Source organism: Drosophila gunungcola (assembly GCF_025200985.1).
Source record: "Drosophila gunungcola strain Sukarami chromosome X unlocalized genomic scaffold, Dgunungcola_SK_2 000038F, whole genome shotgun sequence".
NCBI lineage: Eukaryota > Metazoa > Arthropoda > Insecta > Diptera > Drosophilidae > Drosophila > Drosophila gunungcola.
The window spans coordinates 113,395-127,916 of NW_026453189.1; the positions used below are offsets into that span (position 1 = coordinate 113,395).

At 49.9% G+C, this 14,522-nt stretch overlaps 2 protein-coding genes across 3 annotated transcripts; one reads left to right on the plus strand and one right to left on the minus strand.

Annotated features, from left to right (window-relative positions):
* Positions 1-111: 111 nt before the first annotated feature.
* On the minus strand, positions 112-9,366 carry LOC128260710 (serine/threonine-protein kinase ATR). 2 transcript variants are annotated; one of them, XM_052993904.1, is made up of 5 exons: positions 9,076-9,366; positions 6,813-9,018; positions 6,463-6,756; positions 905-5,680; positions 112-358 (listed from the first exon to the last, which is right to left on the minus strand). In XM_052993904.1, the coding sequence occupies exons 1-5, from the start codon at positions 9,300-9,302 to the stop codon at positions 233-235; spliced, it is 7,629 nt and encodes a 2,542-aa protein (XP_052849864.1). In that variant the 5' UTR covers positions 9,303-9,366; the 3' UTR covers positions 112-232. The 2 variants fall into 2 exon arrangements, with proteins under 2 accessions (XP_052849864.1, XP_052849866.1); XM_052993906.1 differs by lacking the exons at positions 6,463-6,756; positions 6,813-9,018; positions 9,076-9,366 and adding an exon at positions 6,253-6,353.
* A 736-nt stretch (positions 9,367-10,102) lies between these two features.
* Positions 10,103-14,243, plus strand: LOC128260724 (negative elongation factor D). The gene is made up of 5 exons (XM_052993938.1): positions 10,103-10,471; positions 10,582-11,294; positions 12,528-12,974; positions 13,040-13,521; positions 13,590-14,243. Exons 1-5 carry the CDS (start codon positions 10,409-10,411, stop codon positions 13,619-13,621), a joined length of 1,737 nt encoding a protein of 578 aa, XP_052849898.1. The 5' UTR covers positions 10,103-10,408; the 3' UTR covers positions 13,622-14,243.
* Positions 14,244-14,522: the final 279 nt, after the last annotated feature.

Genomic DNA, 14,522 nt, shown 5'->3' on the forward strand with positions numbered 1-14,522 from the left:
AACGGGCAATAAACTCGCTTAACTTAAAGAGTTTAAAAAGGCACCTGCGGGATTTCCTTTATGGTTTAAAAATAGCAGTAGGTACCTAGTGTGCAAATCCAAGTAGTAGACCCGAAACAATTGTGATTTTATTCATCTGAAGTTAAGCAATTTATTGTTCTCTGACCTATATAAATTCAACATTGATTATTTTACAAATGTACAAACCCTCGACGGATCACAGCACTTGCGATCACAGAAACGCTCCCCATCCAATGTACATGACTGCCAAGTTGTCCAGCTTGGTGGCTTCGTTAATGAGAAAGTTGACCTGGCCCTCGGTCGAGAGGGGAATGCTGTTGGCCTGCTGAAGCTTGACCTGTAAAAGAGGGAAACGTTGGTTATATGATATCGTAAGTCTTAACCTGATGTGAGTGGACCAGATTTTCTTGCTTTTCACAATTATTTAGTCACCAAGGCCCCCAATTTGACTCTTGACCACTGTTTTTACTCCAAGCTCAATTTGAGAGGATCTCAACGTTTTTGGAATGTTTGAAACAATGAACTGGACCTTAAGTAATCGATACAAGCAATTCTTGGTAGTTATCAAATATAATCAATTATTCAATGCTCCCATCATTTTCCCTTTGTTTTTACCCCAAATGTAGTTATACCCATAAAATAAATCGCCTAAAATCGGACGAAAACATTATATAAAGTTGGTTCGCACTATATGCAATTGAGAGGTATTTAACGTTCGAGCTTCTGGACTTTAAACATTCGATATGGTTTGTATATCGACTTGAGCAAGTCTTGAGATGATGATTAAGAATATAGCAGAAATATATCGTGTTCTCTTTAGTAAAACTACATTAAATAAGCATATGAATAATTGATTTTTGAATCCCAGAGAGAATGTGCTTACGTGTCCTTGCAGGCGATCTGCGATGCGCTGCACATCCCTGGTTATTTTGGACGACGCGGCGCCAGTCCGAGTCTGGGCTCCCACGTCGTAGACGAAAGGCCTCAGCATCGACATGAGGGTCTTGGTCTCCTGCTTGAGCAGCCGCAGCGTGATCTCGCAGCACTTGCGGTAGCTGCCCTCCACGCCCAGCGGGCCCATGGCGGTGATCATGTTCTGGGTGAGCCGGAAGGGGACCACCTCGGGATAGGCGAGCAGCTCGCCCTGGTTGAACAGACAGTTGAAGTCCACGTGGACGGCGTCGCCGTTGCCCTCGGCGAACAGGATGTTCTCTCCGTGCCGATCGCCCAGTCCCAGTATGTAGCCCACCATGGACATGACGGCCACGGTGCGGATGTAGGTGTTCCTCGCCTCGTACCAACTGTGCAGGGTGACGAATCGCTGGCGCAGCCACTCCTGGAAGACCGGCGGATGGGCGGGCAGCAGCTTCTTGGTGAAGACCTCCCGCTTGCGCTCAATGGGGTCGTTCAGCGGCACGGCCAGCTGGTGCAGCTGTCGGCTGGACATCACCGCTCCCCGCTGGGCGTACATCTTCATGCAGATGCTGCGGTAGGAGGCCAGGTTGGGCAGCCACTCGACCAGGCCGCACTCCTCGTTGAAGGGCAGCACGGCGTACGTGCGGATGTGGAGTCGCCGCTGGCGGGCAGGCGCGTTCTGATGCAGATACCGCTTGACCAGGCCGTTGAACTCCATCAGGCGGGCGTCCCGACGCAGATCGTCCTTGGGCTTGACCAAGACGTCGTAGTCCTGGCCGTCGCTGCACCGAATGGTGAGCTTCTTGGGCTTGGCCGCCGAGCGCAGGATCAGCACCGACTCCTGGAAGCCACTGATGTATATCTGCTGGTAGGGAAACCAGTTGGCTTTCGAGCTGCCGCTGCCGCTGCTGCTGCTGCTGCTGCTGCCGCCGAGTGCCGGAATGTGCGACAGCGTCGACGAGGAGCCGCTGTCCGAGCTGAGCGGCAGTGTGGGCTGCATGTACTTCTCGAAGGGGAGGAGTATGTTCGAGAACTCCGACTGTCTGCACAGCCTGGTGAGGCGGGTGTCCAGGTCACTCAGCTTGTAGGTTCGGTCCAGGGCCACCTCCTTGTTGGTGAGCTCCATCAGGCGCTCCGTCAGCGAGTTGAAGTCGCTGAGCAGTTTCTGGAAGGCGGAACTCTGCAGCCGGCTGTCGGTGAGCACCAGCTTGCAGCGCTTGATCCTGCTGGCCTTGGCCGACTTGAAATGCGGCAACAGCATCCACAGCGACTGCTGGGGATACTCCTCCACCAGCTTGATGATCACGTTGCGGAGGACAGAGAAGACCTCCGGCAGGGGATGGCAGAGGCGACTCAGCATCTGGGAGTACACCGTGTAGAACATGGCCGTGGGCAGGGCGGTGCAGCAGTTGGTCAGCAGGTCGTTCATCTTCTTCACCTGGTCGGCGTTGGTCGAGGACTCGGCCGTGTCCAGCCACAGGCTGATCAGGCGAGGCATGGACTGGTAGACGTGCTCGCTGCCATAGCGCAGCGACCTCGCATAGTTCACCATCACATTGATCAGCAGGTCGTCCAACTCGCCGCCGCTGTTCCCCGACACACTGCCCTGCCTGGCCTCGCGCATCTTCTCCAGGAACTGCGCCAGCTGCACGTAGCAGCCCTCCGACTGGCGGTGCACGGCAATGGCCTCCTCGAAGTACTTCAGCACGGCGTCCGCGCACATGTGCATCGATTCGGCGCTGTACACGGCCTGCAGATACTTTCCCTGAAAGAACAGGTGTCGCTGCCCCGCTTCCAGCTGTTTGACATTGCCGTGGCACGCCACGCGCATGGCGGACAACTGCTCCTCCAGGTAGTTCATGGCCATCACCTGGTCGCCCTTCTGCCACAGGAGCTTGGCCCGCTCGATGAACAGTCCCGTCGGCTTGTATTCCGCCGCCTTCAGGATGTAGAGCTGGGCGCGCTGCAGTTGGCCAGCGTTGCGATTGATTTGCGCACTGTTAAGCCAGATCCTGGCCAGCTCCGTCTGCAAGTGGGGCAGCAGATGGCCACGATCCGACAGGCGGCGTTGCAGCTCCGCCAGCAGGTTCCGCCGGAAGCTGTAAACGGACTCCTGGACGCGAACCTGCGGCTGTATGACCTGCAGGCGGGATTGCCAGTCCTGAAAGTACTCCTTCATCAGCTTCTCCTGGTTGTCCCGATCGCGATCCTGCTCGAGCTGCTCCACGAGCTGGTGGCTGCACTGCAGTTCGTGGACCAGGTGCAGCTTCAGCACAGCATCGTAGGCATTGGCGTAGGAGTGCTGCTGAACGGCCGAGCAGCTTCGCAGCTGCTCCAGCACCGACCCGCGCATCCCGTCCAGCAGCGCGTTGAACTGGGCCCGCGTGGTGAGTGGCCTACGCAGCTGCAGACAGCCCTGGGAGCACTGAGCCGGCCAGTTGGACTGAAGCTCCTCCAGCTCCTCCAGCTCGTCGTAGCTGCCGAGGCGCCAGAGCAGCTCCGACTTGCACTCGGCGAAGCTCTGCTCCGAGTACTGGTCGGACAGTCGCTGCCAGAGGCCGTCGGCTATCAACTGGGCGGTCTTGGGCGTGTCCCTCAAGTAGGCGTCGATCATGGCGCGCACGTGCTCCGGCTGCATCTGGTCCGTGCTGGAGAGCAGCTGCTCGTAGGAGGTGATCATGTCCTGCTGCCGCTCCACCAGCCTGTTGACGAGGATGTCCTGCATCACACTCATGTCGTAGCTGCGCACCTGCACGGCTCCCTCCACCGAATCGGGGTCCCTGAGCGATCCGTACACCTCCACCAGGAACGTGAATTGCTCCAGCAGCCTCTTGGACTTGTCCTCGCCCTCCTCCAGATAGGCCTCCAAGTAGCTGAGGGCCCGGGCGTATTCGCCACAGTTGTAGCTGGCGCGAGCCACCAACAGCTTGGGTATCTGATTCAGGAACTCGTGGATCTTCCGGTAGTTGGGATCTATCGTTTCCGGCGGCTTTCCGCCGGCGCTGCGGCCGTGTATTCGCTGCCACTCCCTTAGCCAGCGCTGCAGGAACTCCAGAAGCTCGGCGCACAGCTTGCCAGCCAGGCGAGGCACACGACTGGAGTCCTCCTTGTGCTCCAGGACAGAACCGCTCGGGGTTGGCTTGCTGCCGGCGGCGTACTTTCGGGACTCGAACTGCTTGAAGGCGTTGTCCTTGATGGCCCCCAGCTCCTGGCGACCCCTGACCGAGCTGGAGCTCTCCTCGTTGGCCCGCAGGACGACCATGAACTCCTCCTGCATGTGGCCCCTCTGCTCCGGCGTGCACTCGAGCAGTGCGTGCAGCAGAATGTAGGGGTAGAAGGTGCTCAGCATGTTGCCATCCCGCTTGATGCACGGCTTGTAGGAGCTGAGCAGGTGGCGCATGTCCGGGGATTGGATGTAGTCGATCAAGCGGCTGGCCCAGAGAAAGGCCCACTCCTCGTAAAAGTTGTAGGAGTAGTGGCTCCCGAAGAGCGGCTGCTGCAGGCAGCTGCTGGGACGCTGGCAACTGGTGTAGCAGGAGTGGAGCAGTGGCTCCATCACCTGACGCATTCGTGCCGGCAGCGACTGCCAGAGCTGCACCTTCTTCTGCTCCTTGGGCGAGATGCCGCAGACGGCCAGCGTCTCCTGGATGGCCAGCGAGAAGCTGTCCACGTGCTTGGTCTTCTGCTGGAACTGATAGCCACGGCACAGCGACGTCAGGGCCAAGACGGCAAAGTCGTCGGACAAAATGTTCAACGGCAGCTGTTCGGGACTGGCGAAGTTGTAGTTCGAGACTAGGTAGCTGCCATCGATGGCGCCCAGTTCTCCAAGGCACTTGGCCGACGCCATTTGCAGCTGGCGATCGTCGTGCTGGCAGCCGGCCATCAGGACGTTCACAATCTGCTCCAGCAGCGGCTCCAGCGGCAGATCGCTCAGGATCGTGCTGTTCAGCTGCGGTCGTCGTCTCCCAAAAAGTTCCCCAAGATGTTGCAGGGCATACACGCGCACCTGCAGGCACTCGTCGGTAATGTGCTTCTGGAGGAAGCGCAACTGTTCCAGCAGCTGGGGCGGTGTACTTGCTGTACCCTCCTTGTCCCCCTCCGCCAACGCCTCCCCCGCCGATCCCTTCAGGTCCAGGTGGGCTGTGTGCCTGCGGACGCAGCGTTGGATGGTGGGCGAGACATGCTCCATGCGATCCAGGAAGTAGAGGTCCGTCATAAAGCTGCCCAGCATGGACGCGTTGCGCAGGATGATGAACTCATACAGCTCATTGACTTGCCTCACGCTGTCGCTGTCCGCCAGAAGCGGCTGCAGGGTGGCCACAATCCTTCCCAGCGACGGTCCCAGCTCCTGCACATTCACAACGTGAAGGAAGATGTGCCAGATCTTGAGGCAAATGCGCTGGAGGCGCTGCTCCTGCAGCGTGTGCACGAAGCTCAGCATGGCGATGATCTTGAACCGAAACTGCGTCACGTGCTGGGAGCCCACGAACCGCATTATCTGCCCCAAGCTGTACAGGGTCTCCTCCTTCAGGGGCTTCTCGAACGACGGTTCGCTCAGGCAGCTCTCGAAGTACGTGATCACACCCAGGAAACGCTCGGCAATGAAGTTGGCAAACTCCGCGTTGGGCGTCTGACTAGATAGCTCCTCCTCGGAACCGACTGTTAGCTGCAGCAGGCTCTGGAAGGATCGCATCACGAACGTTGGGTTCCGGTTGAAATAAATCAGCAGTTCGGCCACCGTTTGCTAGCAGGGATACACAGACTAATCATAATTTGATCGGAAATACCCTTAGGGTTGAATATACACATAGTGTTGACAAAAATTCAAACTTTATGCGCCTCTTCTAGAAATGGATAATTTAACTTTAAGAGATCAGTCCTAATAAAGTGATAGTTGATATCTATTACACTGGACGGTTGGCATGACAGAGAATTAGCACAAAAAGTGCGGTGGCTCTATTTGAATCCATTACAATTTCAACATGTAATCCAATGGAAAAATATTTAACTCGATAAACATTTATTTTTAGTATATACAATACTTTTTACTGTTCTCTATCATTGTTCCGAAAGAAAAATAAACTTTTGGGCATATAATTAGCACACTTTTGTTTTAAATTGTGGTTTTGCAGAAATGCAGAAATTAATTTGACAACTTTCTTCGAAACTGCTACTGATAATCAATAACGATTTAAAATGGAATGCTGTGATACAATCCTTTAAAGTTAATAAAAAACAAACAAAAATAAACTCACAGATTTTTTTTTATGTTTAAAAATAGTTAACATAAAAATTAAAAATTTTGTTTTATGTTACCTCATAAAATGTCCAACAAAATTCGGTAAATTTTATTTGTATTGGTCAACAGCATTCCGAGTTCCGCACTTATAAACTTTGAAAATTGGCTGAAATCTGTGCTTCTATGGAAATTTGAATAGGACGTACGTACATATATGGACTTGCTTGGCGAAATTTACTCCTTCATGGCAATATATTATATTAGATGGTATAGGAACTTCAGCTCACCTTCACATCCGCATTCATTAGCTGCTGCAGGCTTGACTGGGTGCAGCTGACCACCAGCTCGATGCAACTGTTGGCCAGCTCCGGTTCCTCGGTGAGGTAGACGTGGGTGTAGAGCCGCAGGAAGGAGGTGGAGAACAAGGTTGCGATGGGTTTGCGCAACTGTTTGGCTATCAGCACCAGTACTCCCTTGCAACGCGGCTCAACGATGCAGTGCGGCAGCACCATGGCAGTCAGAAGGCGATGGTACTTGCAGGTGAACTCCTGGACGCAGGTGAATCCCAACATTTTAGTGAGCTAAGAACAGAGACAAGGTACAATTTCGTCAGTTGAAGTGGGGGAAACGTACTCACCGCCCTGAGGGACCGGGTGAAGCGAACGCCATCCGAAAGATATCCGGTCAATGCCAGGCGAACGGTCAGGTCGAGGGCATCTCGCTTGTACCAGTTCCACAGGTTGATCGTCTGCAGACCGTGGTTGGCACACATACTGGTGGCCGCCAGAATGGCCTCTTGGGCCACCAGAGAATAAGTGTGCACCAAGAAAAAGAACGTCATTTTGAACCAGTGGAAGAGCCATATTTCATCGACTTCCGACTGAGCAATGGCGATCAGTATCCGCAGCATGGCCCTCTGGTGCAAAACGTTTTGCTGCGGGAGCGGTCTATCCAACATGGCTTTAATGGCACCAAGGACTAGACTGGCCAATTGTTGCATGAAATCCGGCGAAAGGGCTCGCATCGCAGGGACCAGTAGACCGAAGCCCTCCACGCTTACCCTTTCCAGTGCGTCCGTTTCCTCAAGCAGCCGGAGGACCTCGTTGGGCTCGAAACACAGCAGCTCCAAGTGATGGGAAATGTAAGCAAATTCGGGACAAAGCAAAAAATCTTTCGCTATCAGTTTGAGGGTGGCGCCGGAGAAGTTCAGACTGGCCAGTTGCTGCTTGCATTTTCCGAGATAAATGCCTGGAAGTTTATCTGGCAATGGTCTGCAGTTCGGGCAGTAGAGCCTAAGGCGGTCCTGGACCTTAAAGACACTCAAAGTGCCTGGCTGGGAGCACAGAAGCAAGCGGATTACGTGAGCGCGACCACTTGGATTGACAATAGAGGGCAGAGCCTTTGACAATTGTTCCGGCTTTATGTAACCCGCTATGTACAGCTGCGATAGATTGTCACAGAACACTTCTTGTGTCTCCTCCGTCTGAATGAGACTCATGTACTGCTGGGCAAAGAAGCTTTGCATTTGAGTATGAGCACTTGAAGGGGTCTCCAATCGAATGGCGCAAAGGTGGGACAGCTGCATGTGCCGCTGAAGAATTGCCAGCAGCTGGTGTTGGGTTTGCGTCTTCAGGAAGTGTCTGATGAAGGTGACCTGCATTAGAAGCGAACAGATTTCCAAGTACATGTGCCTCTCGGCTGAGGGGCATTTCGACTCATGCTCGACCAGTTGCATTGAAAGACTATTCCAGTTAGCGTCCGTCTTGTTTATAAGTTCGCACTGCAGCGGCAGCTTGGCCAACACTGCAGAATTGATGTGCTTTTCTTGGTCAGCCATTCTGAGCTGGCTCTGCGAAAGGACGAGCTGCTCCAGCTGCTTGAAGGTACGTAAAATGACCACCGACTCCTTCCAGTCGCTGGCCAAGACTTCCTTCTTGCCCATTATCCGAACGAGGGCTTGGGTCAGGGCCTGCACCACTGTGGTTCGAACCTCAGTCTGTTTCAGAGCCATGAGAGCTAGTATGGGCAGAAAATGTAAATTCCAGTAGCCCAACAAGAGCTCCTGCAAGTGCACAAGCTGCTCCAGCGAAGTCACCGAATACTCCAGCTGGCCTTGAACAAAGTTGCTTAAAGTTTCCAATAGACCATCATCCACATCAATGCCTGCGGGCAAACTTAGAATCTCATTCAGGAGGAGATAGCCAAGCTGAAGAGGCGGTCGGCCACGCAGCTGCAAAACGAGCAGCACTTCTCTGGTGGTTACATTCAACCTCTTGAGCTGCTGGCGTGTCATACAGCCCATTTCCAATGACTTGGAAACCGTGGACCACATGATTGTCGTTGCCTCCAGGGTAAGCTGCGCATAATGGGCAACATCCGAATTGGTTAGCCAGCTGTTGGCCGACTGGGACCGCAGGACACGGTGGCAGTAGTCCAAGCTGGTCAGTTTCGTGTCCATGTCGCACTCCTTGAGGATTAGAAGGGCCTGATGCAGGCTGCCTGAGAATATGTCTTCGTGCGTGTCACCTCCAATGTGATGTGCATGCCCCAGGACCTCCAGCAGACTCTTGGCATACAAGTCTGCCTGCTCAATGGGCACCCTGATGTCCTCAAACGCGCACTGTTGATCGAACTCCTGGAGGCAGACCGCATCGCACTGGAAGATGCTCAGGCATATGGTTCGCTTATGCTGGTCGCACCCTGGACTGCCGAGGTCCAGGGCACTCAGCTGCTGGTGCGTTTCCTGCAGGGCTTCCACATAGGCCAGCACCAGACGCTCGTACAGCTTTGGGTGATTGGAGCAGCAGGAGCTGAGTATTTTCCTCTGCAGATTGATGCACCGACTGCGGCAAAACAATGGTGTGTTATAGCTTTTTGCCAATCTGGGCTCGGCCTCTCACCTGCCATCGCCGGGCTCACTCAAACACTTGGCCAGTTTGTTGAGCAGCCAAATTAGAAACGTGTCCTGGAATTTGTTGTGCAGCTCCCGCACCAACGAACAGCTTATCAGGCTCGGCTCCTGGCACAGGATCTCCTCGATCACAGTGTACACCCTGGACAAGTTGGCCCCGTTTCGGTTGACGTGGTTGTAGAGCAGCTTCCACATGTCCTTACGTTGGTTCGACATTTTGCCAATTTTATTTGAAATTCACAACAGCGAAACATTTTTTACCAGTACCGGCATCCGCGACAGCGTTGCCACATCAGTCACATATCTCCTTTACGATATTCATCGATATCTTTAGAAAGAACCCATCCACTAGGACTTTTAAATAATAGCCGCTCTCCACCAGATAATGATATATTTTCCATCACGGCATGTTTAAGTTATAGCCAATTCACATTACACCAAGTAATGCCCTCTTTCCACACAGTCCATCCGTTGGAAACGGTTGGAAATTTCAACAAATGTGAAACTCCGATTTTCACAGAGCTCATCCACCTTCCACAGTCCGATTTCAGCTGATCTGAACAGCTGTGGCTTCTCAAAACGAAAATAAAGTCAACAGGTCAACCATCTTTGTTTATGTTTTGATGAGCTACAGCTGTTAAGATCAGCGAAAATCGGATGGTGGGATGGACTGCGTGAAAAGAGGGCTGCACCGCAGAAACATCTGCCAACTATCGCATAAATTAGCCCATCAAATTTTAACGGCGGACTAACTGGGAAGTTTGTGGAACGGCAAAACCTTATGGACCATCCCTTCAACGGATGGTGGAAGGTGGATGGATCTCTGTGGAAATACGCTAAAGGCTTAATTGGCTATAAACTTGCCGTCCCAAATATTCCCAAGATATTCCACCGCCAACTTCTGCTAATCCTATCTTCTGCCGTTCCACTCAGTATATTTAGTATATTTTGATCCCATCACTAAATAACTGTCATGTTAGATTAATACTTGCAGTATTTTTTGGGGGAACAATTAGAAGACGGTGACAAAGTGACACTCCAATTCACACTGCCACCGTCAACGTCTTCTTCTTCCGAATGCTCAAACATAAATTAGTAAAAAAAAAACCTGAAAATTTATTGGTTGTGCCTTATATTTTGTTTGTTTTTGCTTTTGCTTGAATTTCGGCCAAGATGCATCGAAGACACTCTAGCGTGAACGGGGCATTCGTACGTGATATTTTTCCGTTTACGTTTTGCAGCCACACTGAAACAATTAGGAATTAATCAAAACAAGAACAAAATATTATTATATCTTAATGTAAATAAGTCTTCGAGAGAAAATGGAAGTAGAATACGACGACTCCGGCTGGCAGGGCCGCGCCAAAGCACAGACAAACTCGGAGGTACCTAGAAATACGGCTTTGCAGCCCATTCCGGTTTCGCTGACGCCGTTTGTTTGGACTCTGCATCCTCAAACTAATCCCCGTTCCCGTTTTCCCTGACTCAATTTAAGGAAATGCTCGAGGACAACCCGCAGAAGACGATACAGGAATGCCTGGAGAAGTTCCTCACACCCGACTACATCATGGAGCCGGGCATATTCACGCAGCTGAAGCGCTACTTCCAGTCGGGCGGCTCCCCGGAGGAGGTTATATCGATGCTTTCGGAGAACTACAAGGCGGTGGCGCAGATGGCCAACCTGCTCGCCGAGTGGCTCATCCTGGCCGGCGTCAAGGTGACCGAGGTGCAGGCCATGGTGGAGAACCACCTCAAGGAGATGATCCTGAAGTCCTTCGACCCCAAGAAGGCGGACACCATCTTCACGGAGGAGGGCGAGACGCCCGACTGGCTCACCGAGATGATCGACCACTACACGTGGCGCTCGCTGATCTACCGGCTAGCCGAGGAGTACCCCGACTGCTTGATGCTCAACTTTACGATCAAGTTGATCTCGGACGCGGGTTTCCAGAGCGAGATCACCTCCATTTCCACGGCAGCCCAGCAGATCGAGGTCTTCTCGCGGGTGCTAAAGACCTCGATCGTCAAATTTCTAAACAACCCGGACGACGTGCATGGCGCCATCCAGGAGTGCGCCCGCATGGTCTGTCACGGCCAGCACACGTACGTCTACTCCCAGGTGCTGATCCAGGTGCTTAGCCAGGAGCAGAAGGGAGGATTCAATATGAAACGCCTCTCCCAGGAAATCATTAAATACGCCCTGCAAAAGTAAGCAACCAGAGCTCAGCTCAAGGAGCTCACAAAAACAAAGCAAACAATTGAATCAAGCTCACATTACTCGAACATAAACATCTCGGGTCAAACATTCCTGGTCAGACAAACATTATAGGCCCCTTTACACCATATAAATCTCATAAATCTGAGATGGAATAGAAATTTATTCCATTTCATTTAACATTCTGTAATGTGAAATTCAAGAAAAGCGTCCTATGTTTAGCGCAGATCGAGAAAATAATGTATGAAAGCCCATGGAAAATTGTACATAAGTTCGGCAGAAGTAAAATTTTGTTCTGTTATTACAATTTCATTTGGCTCGATGTATACATGTGCTCGAAAAGCTCAAAAAAAATGAAAATAGAATTGGTTTCTTGGACAAATGCTCGGTTCTGCCAAGGCACAGCTCCTGCGTTGGAATCCGTATGGGGACATAAATGGATTCTTTGCAGAGCCACCTCCAACTGAGTATTCTAAAAGCATTTTCTATACATCTACGAACGCGGCTCAACCGAAGTCGAAGAAGCTCTCCGAACTTTCGCTATACGGCTTTATAATTCTTCTTTTAAAAAGAACGGAATCCGCATACCATTAATGGAAGTGTTTTTTTTAAGTTCAAGTCTGTCACTGCAATGCTGAGAAAACATTTACATCACCAAATCGACGTAGTCTTTTGCGAAAATGTATTTTCTTGAGATAGGGATTTCCCATTTGTTTGTTTTCCGATTGTTTTTATTAACAACGCCTCTAGACTCCGGCGTTTTGATGGCAATCTGCTGTAATAACATATTAATTTATTAATAATTAGTTTTGTTTTAAAGGCAAACTGTTATACACGATTTTTTAACGCAAGCCCCGATTTTGGAAATTTTCTCCCAGATAACATTTCAGAAATTCCTTCTGAGGTGTAAAGGAGGCCTTAAATTTCAATAGCTTTAAATAATTCAAATATTTATTTCAAACGCTGGACTAAGACTTTTGTTTGAAGATTTACGGTCTTAAACAATTGAAGAAGAGACTATAAAAAAATTGCGATACATTTTTTTTTATTGTTTTAAAGAAGATAAAAAAAAGAAGAATATTGGATAAATCTTTCCATGGTCAAAAATAGTATTGATTAAGTTTTACTCTTCGTTAGGTATATGGTATATGGTATAAACCATGTCTTTCCCATAGGAAACTATTCCTTCCATATAACTGATCTTTGTCTTAATATTGTGTTTACAGCAATCAAAATGTGACGCCTATTACGATGGCCCTAAATGGCTCGGCAGTCTATCCGCAGGCATGTCAAGCGCTAACTTCTATGCTCACCCGCAATACGCTAAACCCCGCCGACATCACCGTGCTGTTCCGCAACTACTCCGGATCCGATCCGCCGCCCATCGACTTGATACGGAACCCGCAGTTTCTAGAGCTATTGGTAGACGCTCTTTTCCGTTCCGGTGTCAAGATTAACCCCGAGCACAAGCCGAAGTACATGTTTCTGCTCGCCTACGCGTCAGCGGTTATCGACCAGCCGGCTAAGAAGCGGCCGATGACGGAGCGCATGCTAAACAAGGAGGAGCTGAAGAGCACAATACAAGCTATCGAAAAGGCCCACACCATCTGCAACGTGGATCAGGGCTCCACCGAGCTGATCGCCGAGTTGCAGACGCTGTACAATTGCATCAAGTAAGTAGGCACTAAGTACACACTAGAACCAACTGAATCACTCACGTTTGGGCTTCGTTATCCAGGTATCCAGTAGTGGGCGTTGGCGTGATTCGGTGGATCGAGAACGTGGTAATGGAGCCGTCCTACTTTAAGCTCTCCACTGACAGCTGTCCCACGCACCTGGCCGTTCTCGACGAGGTGGCGGCCGTGCATCCCACTCTGCAGCAGCAGATCCTGTTCCTGCTCATCCGCCTGTTTGAGTCCAAGCAGGATGAGCTGGAGATTCTCGTCCAGCTAGAGATGAAGAAGATGATCTTGGACCGCATGGTTAACCTGCTCACACGCGGCTGCGTTGTTCCCGTCCTCCGCTACATTAAGCAGTGCTGCGCCATCGAGGACACGGACATCTCCCTCATCCGGTATTTCGTCACCGAGGTGCTGGAGACCATTACACATCCGTACTCGCCAGAGTTCGTTCAACTCTTCCTGCCAATGGTGGAGAACGAGGAGATCACGGGCACCATGCGCGGCGAGGGCGACAACGATCCTGTGTCCGAGTTTATTGGTGAGCTATGGGTAGTCCATTGATCCTTACCCTCTCCACTGACCATTGTCGTTTTCTATCTTTTTCAGTTCACTGTAAGGCGCATTACACGACTGTATAGAAAGGCGACTCACTTTCTAAGGTCACCAAAAGTGTTTCTTTTTGCAATAATGGTTTTAATAATTTTTTTGCGGTATTCTTTGATTTAAGCGAAAAAAAAAACAAAATTACTTCTAAAAATATAATTTTTTTAAAAGTTCAGACAAGTAAAGAAAAATAAATAAAAAACGCGCTTTTTTCAAGTTTTTTGCCACCAGAAAAAAATTTCAAAACGTTAAAAAAATTGCATGTTTCGAGAAGTAAATTAATATTTAAATATTTTTTTCACGCATATTTCCAATGCTTTTAAAACAAAAATTTAGCAGGTTTAAACTGAAATCTCCCATTGTTTTTAAAATAACGATACAAAATTAAACCAATAGCTTCCCATTGATTAAGAGCGAGACAACTTCTCTGCTTTGAGTATACCTGTCTCAACTCAATGTCGTCAGCAAAGTTCACAGGCTTGATCGGATTCATTGAACACCCTTTTTCGCAAAACATACCCTAACTATATTTAATTCTAAGTAATTTTTCAGAATAAGCTTTCAAAGATGATTCAACACCAATTTAAAATCTTCGAAAATAAGAAACTTAATGGGGTATGCTGGCCTAGAAGCCTACATTTTAGGCACTTTTTTAAGTAAAATAAAAATATAAAGAAAAACATTTTTAATATAAATTTTTTTATAGGTTTTTTATTGACATTTTGTGAATAAAAAAGAAAACAGAAAAAAAAAATTCGCCGAGGTACAGACCGGTGGAGTTGGTGTGTCTTGGTTGACATGATTTTTTTGTTTTAAATTGTTCATACGTAAACAATATGGTAGCATGGCCGGAGGTTTGAAACGCTGTATCTCCGTTAGTTTTACTCGGATTTACTAGAAATTTGTACAGAATATTCTCAACATATTGTTGATTCA